The sequence below is a fragment of the Pteronotus mesoamericanus genome, unplaced genomic scaffold, assembly GCF_021234165.1.
Source record: "Pteronotus mesoamericanus isolate MK-2021 breed Mesoamerican mustached bat unplaced genomic scaffold, CSHL_Meso_final contig_221, whole genome shotgun sequence".
In the NCBI taxonomy this organism is placed as follows: Eukaryota; Metazoa; Chordata; class Mammalia; order Chiroptera; family Mormoopidae; genus Pteronotus; species Pteronotus mesoamericanus.
In genome coordinates this window covers 8,837,225-8,855,433 of record NW_026555092.1, presented here as the reverse complement: position 1 = coordinate 8,855,433, position 18,209 = coordinate 8,837,225, and the positions used below count along the sequence as shown (strand labels likewise).

At 52.6% G+C, this 18,209-nt stretch overlaps 1 protein-coding gene across 1 annotated transcript; it reads left to right on the top strand.

The window, feature by feature from the left end:
- Nucleotides 1-845: 845 nt before the first annotated feature.
- PEF1 (penta-EF-hand domain containing 1) lies at nt 846-17,214 on the top strand. The gene is made up of 5 exons (XM_054571886.1): nt 846-888; nt 9,265-9,529; nt 13,697-13,852; nt 14,371-14,514; nt 16,195-17,214. The coding sequence occupies exons 1-5, from the start codon at nt 865-867 to the stop codon at nt 16,422-16,424; spliced, it is 819 nt and encodes a 272-aa protein (XP_054427861.1). The 5' UTR covers nt 846-864; the 3' UTR covers nt 16,425-17,214.
- Nucleotides 17,215-18,209: the final 995 nt, after the last annotated feature.

Here is an 18,209-nt window from a genome sequence, read left to right as displayed (position 1 = left end):
AAAACACCAAGCACTATGTCTTGGGAGAGCAGCATGAAGCGAACTGGCAGAGCCAGAACAGGCCATCCTGGAGCAGAACAGAGCTGTCCAGCTGGGGAGGGCCTGGCCCCAGAGCTGTTCTACAGCTCTACAGTTTTCACAGCCATAAATAAAGTATCCTTTTTCCTTGCGCCCCCAAATTGGGGATCCTCGGCATTGATTTGGCACCAATGACCATCAGTTGACATATTGATCCCAGTTGTAAGCCGCACTCTGCCCCCAGCCCATTATGAAATAGGACAAGTCACTGTCTCTCTAGACCTGAGTTTCCCCACTTAGGAAAGAAGCTCCATATAATCTAATTTTCCTCTCCTACTGTGAAAGTTTGGGACAGATCCCACACCAAAGCTACTAATTGGAACGGGGTGTCTTGACATTAGAGCGAAGTAGTTCAGCCAATTCCTTTGTCCTTTCCAGAAGGCCTCGGTCAGTTCCCAGTCGTCATGGTAACTGCCTGGCCACACCTCCGGCGGAAACTTGGAGTGACGACAGCAACTAGGCCACTATCTTGTGTCCCACTTGCCAGGTTAAAACATGGCCACCGCCGCAATACCCCACCGAAGCGTCTCACTCTGGGACCCACCCTACCGTAGGAAAGGGAGGGCCGAACAAAACTTCCGGAAACTCCTAGCCGACCCTTAGCTCCTCCCTCACTTCCGGGGTGGCACCATCCACCGTCCTATAGTGTCACTTCCGTCAACACCTACGCCCAGGATTGACAGACAGCGTACTCAATCAATAGCGGGGCTGTCCCCATGCCCAGGCGGGGGCGGGTTTAAGACCAGGAAGCCCGCCCCTTCGCCGATGTGTGACGTCAGAATCGCCATGGCCAGCTATCCCTACGGGCAGGTGAGTGTGTGAGGGGCGGGCGCGTTCAGGCGGGGGCCTTGCTAAGCCCAGACTGAGGACCTCAGCTTTGTTTTTTCTCCACTTTCTCCGTACCCCTCCAACGCTGAAGTTGGCTTCAGCGAGGTCTCGGGCGAGTGAGGAGGGAAAAGGGATGGTCGGTCGCGCCCATCTCACGTCACGAAGGACTGCACGCCTCGGAGGTCGCGTCGCGCCCCCTTTGACGTTGCGCACGCAAGGATTTGGGGATCTTTGACCCCGCAGACTCAGAGTCGGCTTGGTCTGGGCCCTGTTCATTACCAGCGATCCCGCAAGACCCCGGGGCGGGGTCATCAATGCCAACAGAATGTTTAGAGTGCTGGTCCGCCGGTGTCATTGGGGGCGTCGGTAAAACATACACTCCTGATGTACTGCATCCAAACAATCAAGAGAATCTTTGGTTTTAGCCGGCTCCAAAAGTGAGCTTGTTTGACTGCTAGCCCAGCACCTCCATTTCACACATAGGGAAAGTGAACCCAGAGAAGACACAGAACTTGAAATCACCAGGCAGTTAGGCAGCAGATCTCAGAGCTGTCAGCAAATGCTGCTTCTCCACTGGCCAACCCATTTTGATCCAGCCAAGAACAGTACAGCAAGGTGGTTCTGTGGCCAGACTCCTTTGCTGGATGATGGAGTGGTTGAGTGATTAAGGATAGTTTGGCGTCGGGAAGGTTCACGCCTTGGCTCCATCCTCTAAATAGTTTTGAACCTTTGAGCGAGGTATTTCGCCTTTCTGAGCCGAAGTTTACTCCTCTAAAAGAGGGCCAAATAGTAGGGACTACTGGCTAGAGCTGGTATGAAGAGCAATGAAGTGATGCTTGTAAGCCATTTGGTACTACTAAGAGTGTAACAGGTGTTACCTTGTAGTATTTTGATTTTTATTAGACTCCTAGAAAGTCATTGCTGGGAGGGCCTTCAAAATAGTCCCTTCATTTTAAAAGGAGGAAACTGAGCCCAGAGAGGACTCCTGAGTTACCCAAGATCACAGTTTCCTGCAAGATCACATGCAGGAAAAATTGTTGAACAAGATCATATGTGATATTACAAAGCGCTAAATGGAGTATAGTTAACATACCAAAAGATGGAACAAGAACCCTTTGAGGGAGTGCAGCCCTGTACAGTTTTTGTGCACAGTATCGGGGCCTCCATTATCTCAATCATGAAGGCCCAGTAGACATGCTATCAGGGAGTATTACCCCCAAAGTAAGGCTGAGGAACCAGCCCAAAGAGGCCAAGTGGCTTGCTCAAGGTCATACGTAGCAAGCGAGGGGGTGAGGCCAGGGTTAGAATTTAAATTCCTTTCATTGCATACAGAGGTAGAAAAGAGAGGCCAGCTTGGGCTGGAGTTAAGAGGAAGCATAACCTAGCAGGGTTGCCCAAGCTCCGTCCAGTTCTCTGAGTCTTGTGAAATGTTAATAGACATTGCTGATGGAGGAGGATTCTGTGGTTAAGTAAGTTTGAAGAATACTCTGTTAAATAGAGCTGAGTAAGTTCACCACGGGGCATCTCAGAATTCTTAATTTGTTTATATACATTGTAAATATGCCAAGAGGGATAGAATGTGCGGTATTTCTTAAACTTAACTATGGGACCTCCCCCGTCCTTTTTTTTTTTTTTTTTTTAACCTCTGGTTTTTTTTGTTTTTTTTTTTTGGCAACACTAATATTCCTGAGAAACAAAGTTCTGGTAAACATTGCCATAGTGTGGTTTTTCTTAGTGGGTGGACTGCATCACCTAGGAGCTTATTAAAAAGGCCCACTTTGAGGTTCCACCTTCCACCTGCTCTGCACCTAGGAAGGGTTCTACATTTCAATAAGCTCTTGGAGGTAATTTGTATGCATCCTAGAAGAAGTGACATAGAAATTAAGAGCCAGAACTTTCAGATTAGACAGGATGAGGCTAGAACTCTAATTCTACTACTTAGATATATGTCCTTGGATAGATTATCCAAGGGCTTGGAGCCTCAGTTTCCTACTTGTAAAAAGAGAAGACTAATACTTCATAGGGCTGAAATGAGGATGAAATACAATAAAACCTATAGGGAGCTTAGCACGATGCTAATACATAGCGTGTGCCCGTGCACGGTGGCAAAGCTCTTGCTGCTATGATTGCTGTTGTCATGCAGTGCTGCCTGGGCTTATGCTCAGTGAAATGTTGGAAAGGGATACAGAGAGAGACATGTCTGGAATAGAAGAGGTGCTTTTCGTTCCCTCCTCATACCCTTGTCTTGTTCAGCTCCTGGTCCATGATGCCCCAAGAAAGGAAATGGGTTGTTTTAAAGCGTCCAAGGGCTTCACGTTACCTCCCCTCCACATGGTACAGAGGCCCGGAGGATTGCAGCTTATTGTTAGGAGTCAAAACTAGTTTTCCACCACCTGTAGCCCCAGGGCTCTCAAGCATGTGCTGGGTGTGGGAGCAGTAAAACTCAAGTACCCTTTGATCCTGTGGAGGAGCCAGCCTGATGTGTCTCGGTGCTTATGAGCTTGGTCTCTGGAGCCAGAGAGATTTGGCTTCAAATTCCTGCTCTGCCATTTCCTTGCAAAAATTTCTTAGAAAGTCTGGGGCTCAGTTTCCCCTTCTATAAAATTGGGTCATAAGAGCACCTACCCCAAGGGTTACTGTAAAGATTAAGCGAGATAGTCCATATGAAGCGCTTGCTGTGGTGTGTTGGCATATAGTAAATATTCCAAGTGGAAGAGTGATACAGATATGTACATTGTGGAGTCAGTGTGGTAAATATTAAATGGGAGGAAGTTTAAGGTACGAGGACAGCACGGGGGCGATACCTGTCTCGGTCTCTGGGGGAGGAAGGTTTCTTAAAGGAGGTGACATTGAAGGCCAAAAGTGAATCTCCAGCAGGCGTGAGCTGGGTGAAGAAAGGCACGGTATTCCAGGAGAGGGCATCATATGCGCAAAGGCCAGGAAGCAAGTGAGACAGCCCAGTATTTTGGAGGAATTTAAGAGATTAGTTCACATACTGTGGAAAAGGGAAAAAGGGTAAGAAATGAGATAGAAAGGGAAGGATCAGGTGCTTTTTTGAAGAGTGTGGACTTCGTCCTAAGAGTAGTGAGGGAGCCGCTGGAGAGTTTTCTCCCATTTGTACTTTGGAGCTATTCCCACGGGGCGCTGCGAGAATGGGTTGAAGCAGGAGAGACTGGAGGCAGGGAGGCCAGTTTCAAAGCTGTTGAACTGATCTAGGTTGGAGAGAACAGTGAGATGGTGAAATGGTTTGAGAAGCACTGGGGAGGCAGAGTTGAGAAAATGTGGTGCCTAATTGAGGTGTTGGAGTGGAGGAAAGAGGAGGCAGCCAGGAGGGCACCAGGGATTCCCGTTCACCGACGCAGAGAGGAACAGATGTGGGGGGAAGGTCCAGGAGGTTGCTGAATAAGTGAGTGCCGTTCAGATGAGATGAAGTTGGAGGGACAGATGGCACATTTGGAGTGTCAGCACAGACATGGCCATTGAAATCTTGGGACAGTTCTTTTCTCACTGTTTATTTGCTGTAGGTTTCTGGCCTTTAAATATTTTAGGAGGCTCTGCTGGTGAATGTCCAAACCACTCCTCTGTCTTGCGATTGTTTAACCCCTTAGAATAGACTCTGGCCTCCGCCAGCACGCACTTGAGGGGCAGCTCTAGAGCACAGGCTTGTCCTGGCAACGCAGCCTGCTCTCTTCCCCACCGGGACTCGGTGGGACCAACCTTTGACCCCTCCAAGCCTCACACAGGTCTTGGGAGTGGAAGAATGAGCCCTCAGAGCCAAAAGAAAATACGTGACTTTCTGAGTAGATTATTTGGGATGGAGTGAGCTCCCCACCACATGCAGGAATACAGTCCGAGATCCCAGAGATGCCAAACTGACCAAAAGGTTAGACCGTAGGGTCTTTGGGATCTCTTAACAATTCTGTGCCTTTCAAATTGGCTCTAGGAGCTGGGGTGAAAAAAGGATAAGATTCTTCTGAATCTCCCTGATGACTGGGCTTGAAGCCTCTGAAAGAGCACTAATCCAGCCCTTCCCCCTGCTCTGCCCACTACTGTAGAAATCCATCATGTTGAACAGATATATTTAGGACAGTGCCTGGCACTGGCACATAGGAGCCACCCACGCATTTATCAAGGGAACCCACAGCAGGGGGTGGTACAGTGGAGTCTTACAGACCCCGATTTGAACCCCAGCTCACCTGTTCTAGCTGCATCACCACAGGCACAGTATTAAACTCTGCACCTTAATTTTCTTATCTGTAAGATGGAGATAACACATTACAGACGAGAATCAGTGAGATCCACCTGAACTGGAAGCATTTAACAGAGCCCCAATAAAATATTAATTGCCCCCTCCCCCACCCCACTGTTTCTGTAATGCTTTGGAAACCGGGGTTACTGAACTCTTCCTGTCTTTTTTTTTTTTTTTTTCCTCTTACCATCTTGTGTTTATCAGTATGAAATTGTCTTGGAAATACTCTCAAAAAGGTTGGCAGCATGGAGCAGTATAAAAGAACCTGGAGCCAGGGACCCTGGTTTTCATTTCTGATTCAGACCCTTACTAACAGTGAGGTGACTGACCCTGGAAACCACCTTCCCCAGCCTGGATTCGGCCTCAGTCCGGTGGCTCCACTTCCTTCAGATTCTGGTGCAGCTAGAGACCTGCGTCATTCCAAACATTTCCCTTTCCTCACTCCTCCTCCCTCCAGCTCTTCCCTAACCTAATTAGTTGCCAAGTCATGTCTAGTCTATCTCTGAAATAGCTTCAGAATTCATCCTGTTTTCTCCGTCTCCAAGTCTGCTGTCTGGCTCAAGCCCTGCTTGCCCGGCGCCCAGCCTCCTGCCTCCTCCGCTGGCTCATCCTCCCTACCGCTGCTGGTTAATTCTCTGAACAAGGCTCTGATCGTGTTCCTCCCCTTTTGGAAGCCCTTCTATGGGGCTCTGTTTCCTCCAGGATCGAGTCCGAGGGGCATTTAGAGGGGCATTCATTTGTTCAGATATTTATGGAGGCTTGCAGGTGCCAGGCGCTGTGCTGGACCCGGCGGTGCCGTGGTGAATGGGCCCAGTGTCTGCCCTGGGGAGCTCCCTGGTGCACGGTGGAGGAGGCCATGGACAGACACTGCTCTAAGACACCAGCAACTCAGCAGCCGACCGCAAGGCAGCAGGAGAGGTGCTTGGACAAGGCGTGTGTAAAGAGTCTGCCTTCCTGATCTTGCCCCTGCCCCCTGCTTTTTTAGTCTGTTCTGTGACCACTCCATGCTTGTTCATAGGTCTGTGCCTTTGTCTCTTCTCCCTTCTGTCTGGAATGTCCTTCTCTGCCTTCCTTTTATAGAAGGCCCTTGCATCCTTCACTGCCAACTCCATTATTAGTCCTGCCTCCTCCAGGAAGCCTTCCTTGACCCACTTCATACATTTGTCCATGTTACTGCTAATTTACCATTCAGTTAACAGAACGGAGTCCTCTGCTCTTGCCTCCTTGGTAGTGTTTAAGTAGACTTTTATGATGGCACTGGCCAGACTGTGTCATAATTACCTATGGGCTCCTTGAGGCCAGACCCTGTTTAGTTTTGTGTCCCCAGGCCTAGCACAAGACTGTCGCTCTGTAAATGCTTGCTGGACGAAGTCTTTTAATGGTTGCGTACCTCCGTTTTTTCATGTGAAAATGGGCCCACTACTTACTTCCTTCCTTCTGTTAGAGGAGCGCTAACAGGATTCTGCCAGTAGTGTTTGTGTGTGTGAGAGAGTGCTTTGTAAACTGTGCGGGAAGGCTTTAATGTAGGATGCAAAGGAAAGGGTTCGTTGCTGCCAGGCTGCACCAGGCCCCTAGAAGGTGATAGGGAAGGTCAGGCTGGCGGCATCTCCTTTGTTGGCTTGGGCACATTTCCCAGGGTGCCCTAGGCCGGATGCAGTTTATGGCTTTGTTCACAGGGCTTATTGTGGAGCAGCTTCCTCCTGGCTTGGTATTCAGCCTGTTCTTTGGGTGTGCCCAGACTGGACTCTGCAGAGTCCCCCCTACCCTTTTCTGCCCTACCCTGGAATCCTGCTCCCTACTGCTTATGGAAGGAGCCAGGAGCAGGAGTCAGGGAGAGTCACTGGACTTGGGAGTGGGTGGTGGGGGGGTGATCTAGCTCTGCCTCTAACTCATAGTGTGACACGAACAAGCCTCTTACCCTTTCTTGGCCTTAATTTCCCCATCTGTAAGCTGAAGGAGTGAAGTTCAGTGGCTGGTCCGCGGGGCACCTCTCCCATCCTGCCTCTACAACTCCCTTGGGAATCTTTTTCATTCAAGTCTCAGCCCAAGTGCTGCTTTCTTATGGAAACCTTCCCTGGTTTCACTCTGTCTCCTTTGTGTCCCCGTGGCACGTGACTTATGCACTGTTTTAAACACCCGTTTCCTCATGCTGTTTTGTTTGGTGTCCAGAGAGCATCTCCCTGCCTCTCCTGTTAACTGAGCTCCTTCAGGACTGTCCCCTCTCCCATAAGTCCCCCCTCAATCCCCGCCCCGAGTTTTCCTGGCCCAGGGCTTTTCTGATAATAGTAATATAATAATAACAGTAGCCACTAGGATAGAGTGATCATTTCCTTTATGCCAGACACTATTGTAGGAACTTTTTTTTTCTTATGTTAATGGTTTTCAAAGTGTCTTTTGAGCCAATGAGTGTTCTGCCGAGCTTCCCCACTACCTAGCAAGAGAGGGAGGGGTGCCTCACGGTGAGGGCTCTGGAGCCCCACAACTTTCTTTTATCAGTTTTTAAAACCTTATTTAATCAAAAGATTCTTCAGCTCAAAATTAAACCAACAAAATTCTGCATTTATTTGTTACAATCTGCAATTCATTGAGGAAGGGATTGCTATATTTTACTTGTGAAGAAACAGACTCGGGGAGATTAAGCCATCGGCCCGTGGTCATGAACTCAGCTGGTGAGAGCTGAGTTTTGAATTGAGATTTGCCTGCGACTTCCTTGTGGTGAAGGAGTCTCACTATAATGCTATGGCTGCTCACAGGGTGGAAGAGCTTCCAGGATGCTGAGTGAGGAAAGCGGAGGGTCTGCTTCCTGTCCCTCCTTAAGAAGCCTCCCTTCCTTGAGCAAGCAGACCCTCATTAGACAAAGCGCGAGTTTGTCCTTAGCCTGGAGAATAACTGTCCCAGAAACTGTCAAACAATAAAAAGAGGAGGTCCAGGCTCTCAGTGGCTAGGCTGTTGGTGAGACTTGCAGGCTGATCCAGCTCATGTCTGGGTGTTACCATCCTCGCAGCCTCAGAGCCGGGCCCAGCTGCTCTCGGCGCTCCTGAGCTCAGCCTGTCTGCAGGAGTGTTGGGGCTGTGCCCTGTTGGAGCTGTGCTCTGCCAGGCCCTTTGCTGGCCATTCAGGGAGTTGGAGCTGAGCACTCTGGGCTTCAGGGGTCCTGGGCTGGAGGCATGAGAACATGGACAAGAGAGGGAATGCCCTGCCCTGTGCCCTCATGTACAAATGGCCTAGGCTTAGCAGCCAGGAGACCTGGGTTCTGGCCCCAGCCCCTCCACACAGTCTGTGTATGGTTTTCCTAGACTTGAGTCTCCTGCTCCATAGAAGGGTGCTATTATTAATAGTTAATGTATATTGAGTGCTTACTCTGTGCCAAGGTCTGCGTCAAGAGTGCTTCCTGTGACTGGTCTCATTTCATTCACGTACCAACCTGGGAGGTAGGCAGGCTTAGAGCGGGTAAGTCCTTAGCCTAGTCAGTAAGTAGCAGAACCTGAACCTGAACTAATCTTTTTGTCTCTTCACTATTGTTATTGCCTTAGGAATAGGGTCGTGCCTGCCTGTCTCACAGATCCATGAGTGAGGATGGGAAAGTGCTTTTGCGTCATGAGCTAAAGTAGGGTAAGGAAGGCATGCTAAGGATGACTCCATGCGATGGATACATCGTCTGTGACTGAAGAGGGTCACTTCTGTACTTTGAATTTGCAGATAGACATGGCAGTGCCACAAGGCGAAGATTTGCAATTCTCTTTGATTCGTTTGCCTACTCGTTCATACAGTAAATGTTTACTGAGCATCCATTGTGCGCTGGGGGCTGGGGATAAAACGGCAAACCAGGCATGACCCCAGCCCTCGAGGAGGCCCCTTAGGGTGCAGGGAAGGGGAGCCGGGAAGGTCAGATTCCAGCCTTGACTGTAGGTCCTTGGTAGGTTATGACCTTGGCTAGGTTGTGTCTCTAGAAGCCTCAGGTCCCCCATCTGAGTAATGGGGTCATAGTTCCAGCCTTGCCTGGAGGAGCAGTTGAACGGATAACGGTGGCAGTGCCTATAACTGTCAGGTGCCATGCTGTGACTAGTTTCTGGCCTTATCGTCTGACTGATACCTTGCTCTTCTTGCAGGGCTGCCCAGGAGCTGGAGGACAAGCACCCGGAGCCCCTCCAGGGAGCTACTACCCTGGTGGAGGGCAATATGGCAGCGGGGTACCCCCTGGTGGCGGTTACGGTGGAGGTCCTGCCCCTGGAGGGCCTTATGGACACCCCAACCCTGGAAGGCTCCCCTCTGGAGCTCCAGGAGGACCGTATGGTGGTATGGCCCCAGGGGCCCCCTATGGGCAGCCGCCTCCAAATGCCTACGGTGGGCCTTATGGACAGGGACCTCCTCCAGGTAAGTAGGGACTTTGGGTTGCAGGTGCCTCTGACCTTGTTCTGAGTTATCCAGGGCCCATCCTTGCCCTTCGTGTGGATGTGCAGGCAGCCCGGTCTCTGACACCTTAGCACCTCACTTCTACCTTCAGCTTGCATCAGCGAAATGAAAGTCTGTTAGTTAGCTTTGCTGTGGTAACAACAGCTCCACAGTCTCGCTGGCTTACAACAAGAAACGTTTATTTCTATTGCTTGCTCACACTTATTTAGTCTGGCTTACATGTCGACAGCTTTGGTTTCAGCTGCTGAGGTTCTGCACCGCATGTCTTTTCTTGCCAGGATCCAGGCTGGAGGAATAGCCCCCACTTGAGATAAGTTCTTGTGGCAGAAAAAAAAAAAAGAGCAGGAGAGCCAGCAGGAAGGAATGCATGATGCCTCTTAAAGCTTCTGCTTTCAATTACTTTGTATCTCTTCCACTCGTGGGCTATTGGCCAAACCACATCACCTAACCTCATCCCCTAACCCCATCCCGTAGTCCAGCCTGATACCAACAGGATGGGAAGGGATACTCCTCCGCTGGAAGGGCTCTGCGGCTGCCAGGCAGTGGCCAGGATGTGCAGTGCCCTCACAGGGAAGGTGGTGGAGGTGGGAGCAGAAATTAGCAAGTAATTGGAGAAGACAATGTAGTCCGTCTTGGGGGAGCCCCATTTCTGTGTAAGGGAGTCTGATTGCTATGTGTAGAAAAGCAATATGGTGTAGTTGTTAAAATCTTGGGCTTCTGAGATCAGATCACCTACTGAACTGACCAAATTATTTTACCTCTTTAAGTCTCGGTATTTACTTCTGTAAAAATGGGTGACCGTCTCTCACAAGATTGTTAGTAAGGATAAGATAAGAATATGCAAGTAAACATGAGAACAGTGTCCGGCGCAGGGGAGGGGCTTAATAATCAATATTCTGTGAGAGGACTCGTACTGGGGCATTTCTAGCAAAGAGGTATTCAGCATTTATCGTGACAGCAGACGTGGCTGAAAGATGCTGAGGCAAGCAGGATGCTGGGACGTGCTAGGGGAGGGGTAAAGAGCAGAGATTCTAAAGGTGAGCACTGGACAGGTTGGGGGGTGGCTGGGGGCTTGGTGATTCAGTGCAGGCAGAGAATCTTGGGTGAGGGCTCAGTGAAGACTCCTGAGTGGTCTCAGACAGGGGTCAGGGAGGATGAGCGCCCGGTTCCCTGCTCGCTCCGAAATTCATGCAGTCAGATGCAGGCAGCCGCTTACACGGTGTGCTGGTCCCGGGAGACCAGGCCAGCAGCACGGCGCCAGGAACCACTCTGGTGCACCCGACGGGCCTCCCAGGAATGGCCTGCTGGGAAGCTGCAGCATCTTAGCACACACACCCAGGCAGGAGGCTCGGAGGGAGATGTGCAAATCTCGGGGGTTCTAAACGGGGTGGCATTTATCTTGCCAGAGCCCAGAGCTTCTGGCTGTTTGCTTTCAGCTCAGCAGCTTCATGGTGGATTTCCTTATCCTTTTAAAATCTTGTCTCTGAGCCTCCATGAGGTCATTGCAGGGAAAGGAGCCCCTGGCTGTGAGGAGCCTCCAGGGCCTGAGGCCAGAGATATTCTCTGGGGCCGCAGAGGCAAGGAAAGGTGTGCCTTAGGCTCTTAGCTACTCACCCTCTGTAGCTTTCTATCACCTGGCACCGGGGCCCCTCTCCAGGGTAGCTGCTGGCCTCCTGAAACACTGCTCCTTACAGCATGAGCAACTCATCACCTGCCTGGGTCACCTGAAGCCCCACGTGAGCCCCACTGACCCCACGACCTAGGGTTGGAGCACCCCTGCTCTGTAAGACAGGTCTGACCAATAAAGGTCCCCACTGCCCACAGGAAATACCCTAAAGGCACTCCAGACCTGACGGGCCCTTCCAGCGTCTTCACCTGAATTGCCCCTCCCTCCCGTCAACCCAAGACCCCTGGGAGTACTCTGAACACACTCTGTGCTGCCGCCGTGTGCTTTTTCTGCTCCCAGCCACAACTCTGTCGTCCTTTCAGATCCAGTGTAAATATTCCTTCCTCTGTGGCAACGGGCCTGCACACATTCTAGGCCCTTCGCTAAAACTTACTTTTGCTGTTGGTTAATCATCACAACTACCCTGGGAAATGGGTCCATTTTAGAAATGAGGGAATTAGTTTTCAGAAAATGAAACAATTTGTCTAAAGTCACACAAACCAGCAAGGATCAGAGGCTATTTGCTTCCAAAGCCTGAGCTCTTCTATGCAAACAGCAGGGACCACATGTCACAAAGACTGTCCCTCTGGGGGCTGCAGCCCCCACGCCCCTGTGGCAGAGCTGCTGGTTGAGGAAGGACGGTGGGGCCTGCCTGGTTTCCCATTCGAGGCGGTCAGATAGTCCCTCCGTCGGGCAAAGCCTCTGGCCTCACCTTTGGGGCTGGACAGCGGTTTCTGCACCCACAGCAGACATGGCTGTCCCTGATACCCTCTGTGTGAAGGAGCCCTTTTTATGGCCGGTAAAGTAGGTTCAGCGATGTGCATAGCTCTGGCTTTTCCCTAAAATAGTCGGCGCTTCTCTGCTCTCACCTGTCTCCTTTCCCCTACACTCCTGCTCACTCTGCATATCCTTCCAGGTGTACGATCCTTTCCCCCCTGTATGGCGTATACAAAAAGCTGCAGACGTACTCCCGACATTCACACAAAGCTGTATGAACCACAACTACACTACTAATCTGCAGTTGTATAGTGCTTAGGTTGTGGCAGGTGCTGGTTTCAGGGTTTTCATATATCTTTGCAGTTGATGAAGTAGGTGCTGTTTTGCCCTCATTTTATAGATAAGAAAACTGATACACAGAGAATGTAAATAACTTAAGCAGGGCTGTAATATGCGGAGGGGCGGGGACTGGAACCGAGGCCTGCTCTGACATGAAGCGCACACCTTCCCCTTCTGTGCCAGGCTCTGTGCCATAGCCCCTGGGGATTCAGAGGTGAGCCAGCCTCCTGCCTGCAGGTCACTCCAAAGTCTAACCTGGAAGGTGGCCTGAAAACATGTATACAGGGCAGGGAACAGGGCCATAAAAGAGAAGGCATAGAAAGGAGAGGGGAGGAAGGCCTCTCCAGGGACAGAAGAATAGGTAGGCTTTACGGAGGGAGCAGCATTTCACTTGGGCCTTGAAAGGTGCAAGGAAATGGATGCAGAGAGATGAGGGTGGAGGGGCGCAGGGCAGCGAGAACCGGCTGAGTACAGGCCCCGCCATGGGAAGGCGCGGGTGTGGGTAAGTGCAGTGCTTCACCTGGGCTGGGCTGGGCGTGGGAGGGGGACAGTGGGGACAAAGTGGGAGAGGTTGACAGGAGTGGACCCCATTTGGGGGCCCCTGGAATGCCGTTGTAAGGGTGCTGGCCTGTATTTTGTAGGCGGCGGGAGCCTTTGAAGGGTTTTGAGTTGAGGTGGGGGGTAACGGGTGAAAACAGAGTTGAAGTTTATGGAGGTTCCTCAGGAGCGGGTGAAGGGTGGTGGGAGTAGCTGTAAGGACCGTGTGGTCAGGCTGTTTGGTTGGTTAGAGCAGTGCAGGTGACAGGTGGCTGAACTTGGGAAGGCGCAGGGGGAACAGGGGAGGAGATACCTGAGTGCCAACTGACAGAATTGGACAGCTGTCTGGGTGTGTGGGATGAGATGTCTCCAGAGGACAGATGGGGACACGCACATCACACACCAGAGGTGCTGGGGAAGGGCGAGAGGTGGAGCTTCGTGGCCCCCCCGCCCTCTGCACAGGCCGTCAGCTCTCCAGTGCGCCCGGGCCCTCCGCCCGTTTCCCACCCCCAGAGCTGCCTCCTGCTGGGACTCTCAAACGCGCACAGTCTCAGGGCTCCGGGTCAGGTGCTCAGCAAACATTTTTGGGTCTCCAGTCTGTGAGGAAAAGATAATCCCTCCTTCCAGAGAATTCTTAATCAACTGGGCAGGTCCTTGTTCCTTAGAAACTGAAAACCAAATAGAGAAGTGACTAGAGCGCTGTAGGGAAAGCCAGCGGATTCAGAGCGGAAAGCGACAGAGTGCCCGTGAGGGTACACTGAAGGTCTGAGACCGTGGGCAGGGCGAGCCCGTGGGCAGGGAGGCACCTGGACTGCAGATTGGCCTGGAGACCTTCGTTTGACTCCCGGGGTTTGCACCCTTTCCTGCAGGAGGCGTCCCGCCCAATGTGGACCCTGAGGCTTACTCCTGGTTCCAGTCAGTAGACGTGGATCACAGTGGCTACATCTCCATCAAGGAGCTGAAGCAGGCCCTGGTCAACTCCAACTGGTCCTCGTTCAATGACGAGACATGCCTCATGATGATAAGTGAGTGCTCGCCCTTCCCCAGGGGCCCGGGCTTGGGGCAGAGCGGCCTGAGAGCTGACAGTAGGTGGGCAGGCGACCGTTTTGAAGGAAAATCTTTTGGCCAGGGAGGCTTTCAGGCAGGAGACTGGGTTCAAGGTGAGATCTAGGCTGAGAGCTCTTCCCCTTAGGTCTTTTCGCCAGTTCTCGGCCCTGCTGAGTTGCAGGCTAACCCATTTCCCATTCTGCATGCTCTGCTAGGAGATGGCGGGGGCGGGGGGTGGCCACCTGGCAAGCCTGCAGAGGAAATGGCAGCTCCGGAGAGAGTGGCCAGGAGTCAGGGCTGGCGTGGCACTCAATGAGGGTATGTCTCAGGTATGGGCACCTGGGCCTGTGGTCCTGTGGAGTCTCCTGCTCCGTCCAGCCTGGGGAGAAGGGCTGCCCTCCACGGAGAAGGGCCACCCGAGGACCCTTGGCCTGCAGTCTTGAAGCCTGCCTTCCTTCCTTCCCTCCTTCCTTTCTTCCTTTTCGTTCTCCCCAAGACATGTTCGACAAGACCAAGTCAGGCCGCATTGACGTCTACGGTTTCTCAGCGCTGTGGAAGTTCATCCAGCAGTGGAAAAACCTCTTCCAGCAGTATGACCGAGACCACTCAGGCTCCATTAGCTACACGGAGCTGCAGCAAGGTGAGGGCCGGGGCAGGGACCCAGTGCCAGAGCGCTGTCCGTACTCCCTGAGGTCGAGCAAGGGCTCTCCCCCAGCCTCTGGCTGCCGAGTGCCCGGCTGCACCGCAGCATGCCGCCCTCGGCGCAGGTTGCTCTCCACCCGCTCTGGGGCCTGGCTGGGGCTTGGAGCCAAGATCCAGTGAAGGGGACCACCTGAGCCCAGGATCAGGGCTGCACTCCTGGCGATGGGACCCCTGGCAGTGCTAGGTGAGACAGGCCCAGCCTGCAGGGAGCCTTGGGCGTGGAAATGTAGCAGCCCAGGGCACTGTGAGACTCTCTTTGCTCTGGTTTCTAGCATGCAGAGTAGAAAGAGCCCCATACAGGGGCTCAGAAAGATGGCTTCTGTTGCTGGCTCTGCTGGAAGGCAGTGACCTCCCCAACTCTGGGGCCCAGACCACTGTCGTCATTGCAGCCGGATAAGGTGACCCGAGGCCACAGCTGCAGGTCTGGTTCCAGTTCTGACTGTAGAGGATGGGTGGTTAGTGAGGTGATGAGACTCTGACGGGGAGCTTTGCCGTCTGGGAGGGAGACAGGGTTCCCAGCGAACCAGCCCCTTGTCCTGGCCGTGGATTTCAGCCGTGCTAAGGAGCTTGGGGGCGGGGGAAGCTCACCATTTCTGCGCCCTGGTAAAAGGGAGAGGAGATGACCTGTACTGATCACCGACTCCTTTACAGGGTTCTATCATGCATATTGGTAAGGGTGATACTATCACAACAAAACTAATAATTTAGTGAATGAATGCTGGCTACGTGCCAAGCACTATAATAAGACTTCTGTTGTGTTACATCAGTCATTCTCCCCGTGTGATAGGTACTGTTTATTTTTCGCCACCTCCTACCCCCCTGGCTTAGATGAAGCGTCCCTTATGATTGTCCTTTTATGGATGAGAAAACTGAGGCTTGGTATAGGTAACATGGCCTCAGGCCACATAGCAAAAGGGGAGACGAGACTAGGCTGGGCTGGTAGATTATTTGAGAAGAAGGAAGGAAGCCTCTCAGGTGGAGGGACATGGGCAATGGCACATAGGCTGTGACCTTGGAGCTGCCCCGCCGCCTCGCCTGGGGAGATGAGGATGATTTCACTTACTGTGGCAACGCTTACTGAGCGCCCGTTAGGTGCCAGGCGTGTGCCAAGCGCTGTGCTGACCCCCTTTCATCCTTACTAAAACCCACCAGGTAAGTGTCATTTGTCCCCATTTAGGGATGACAGTCAGAGGACGAGCAAGGGGAAGTAGTGTGCCGAGGGGCTGTTTTGACTCCAGAGCAGGCCCCGGAACCCCTCTGCTGTGGCCGCCTCTGGTGTCCGCACTGGTCCGGGCGATCTGTGGGGCTCGGGCTTCCTTCCGTAACGCACACCGGTCAGAGATGAGCATGGGTGGCCTGGTGTCATTCTGGGATCCCCCACTGAACAGATAATGATGGAGATTTGGAGAAAGAGGGACAAGGCCCACCAGCTAAGGGGAGCACCCAGACAGAGCCCCTGTGGTGCTGCTGCCACCCTGGACAGACCCGCGGGACTTCCGTCCTCTCTGTCTCGGTGCTTAGTCCCTCGACATCCCCTGAAGTGCTGTGCTCTGTGGGGCTGGTCGATGGCAGTGCTCATGACAGGCCTCGTTTCTGCTCTGTGTGCCCTCCTCTCCAGCTCTGTCCCAAATGGGCTACAACCTGAGCCCACAGTTCACCCAGCTCCTGGTCTCCCGCTACTGCCCGCGCTCCGCCAATCCTGGCATGCAACTGGACCGCTTCATCCAGGTGTGCACCCAGCTGCAGGTGCTGACCGAGGCCTTCCGGGAGAAGGACACAGCTGTGCAAGGCAACATTCGGCTCAGCTTCGAGGACTTTGTTACCATGACAGCGTCTCGGCTGCTATGACCCAGCTTATCTGTAGAGAGTGGCATGTACCAGGTGACCTTTCCTGGCTCTTTAGAGTGGGAGAAGCATGTGGACCTCTCTTTTTCCTGCCCCTCATCGAAAAAGATCCTCCCTTGCCTGATGCAGCACTGCTCCCCAAGAGGGCTGGGAGTCCTGTGTCATAGCCACCAAATAGTGGGGTCCTGGGCCAGGGCCATCCAGGCAGGGGCCTGACCTAGGAGAGGACTGGAAGTTAAATGTCCTTACAGCCCTGAGCATTTAAGTGGCACAGCCTTAGAGCCGGAGGTGCCAGCCATTGTAATGGAGTTCATGTCCAATGAAATGGGCTGGGCTCCAGCCTCCAGCTTGGTCTGCCGTGCCCCCAGCGCCGGTGGTAAGTGGTCATCAGCCTCCTACCATTAGCAGCTATGTCCCCTCCGCCATGCTCTCCTTTTAGACGAAGCCAGTTTCTCCAAAGTGGAATCTGACCAAGCATAAAAGAGATCTGCCCAAGGGACCAGGGGCTCAGACGCCACCACCCTCATGCCCACAAGTCCGTGTGTGTGAACCTCTAGCTGCCTGGGGGCTGTCCCTGCTCAGGGAGCTTGGACAGCCTGTTCTCTGGGCGTCTTGGGCCAGGCCACTGCACTCTGCAGCTCGGACCCCTCCCTTGCCCACCACTCTCTGCTCAGCTTCCATCCCCGGGGGACAGTTGCCACCTCCCACTGCCAATGCCTTTTTGTCATTTTTTTTTCATCTGGGGCCAAAAGTTCAGTGAAACTGTAAGCTTCAATAAAAGGATAAAACTCTGTTCCGCATTTTCTACCGTGCCTGCCCAGCTACAGGTTTCTATGCCCATCCATTCGGTTACTCATTTATTCCTTCATCCGACAAATACTGACGTGCGCACTGCATACCACGCCGCGCAGAAAGACGTGGCGGGGGGCATAGTCCGCGTGAGGCTGCTGCCATGTACCAGAGTGGAGCTGCAAGGCAGGGGCCTGGTGTCAGCTCAAGGACCCGACTGTGTGTTTTACAAGTTTTAGGGCTGGCACTCTGGGCTGGAAGCAGCCACCCCGAACTTTTTAGTCTGGCCTTATCATTGTCTCAAGCCCTACTTTTATCGTCCAGACAAGCTGCGTAACTTTTCTCCCGTTTTTATTAAGCACAGACATCTGTCCTTGTCTGCTAGATCTTCAGATCAGCATGATAACCAGTCTACACTAAATGTCTATGGTGAACTGACAAGATTCGAGTCAAAAGTGAGGACACCAGCCATCCTGGTTCACCTGGGAGACCTTGTCATGGGTAATGGTGTGATAATCCTTTTGCCAGTGAAGATGAGAACTGCAGGCCCCAAGCAGTGGATGGCTGGGAAAGGAAACTGCCTCTTTGGCAGCCCTGGGAGGCCCCGCAGCTATGTCGGTCTCCGCACTTCAGTCCCCTTCTCTGTAGACTAGTCGTAGAATTACACGGAATCAGTGCCCAGAGGCCAGCCACCATCCAGAGCTGGAGTCCCCTCCGTGGCCCCATTGTGAGTCCAGCCTCCGCTTGACAACCTCCCATGACGAACTCAGTGCCTTTCCGGGTAACACGTTCTGCACACCAACCCTCTAGATACGGAGATCTGCCACCATATTTCCCCCAAGTCCTCCTGGGCTCTTCGGCAACTGTTCACTGAGCATCTCTCCCCTTGTCATACTGGTCACCTCCCCTGAATTTTCTCACAGTTCATCTGAGTCCCCCAAATGGCCTAAGGCTCAACATGGCACCGGGTTCAGCTGTTGCCCTTGGGGGAAGCTTCTG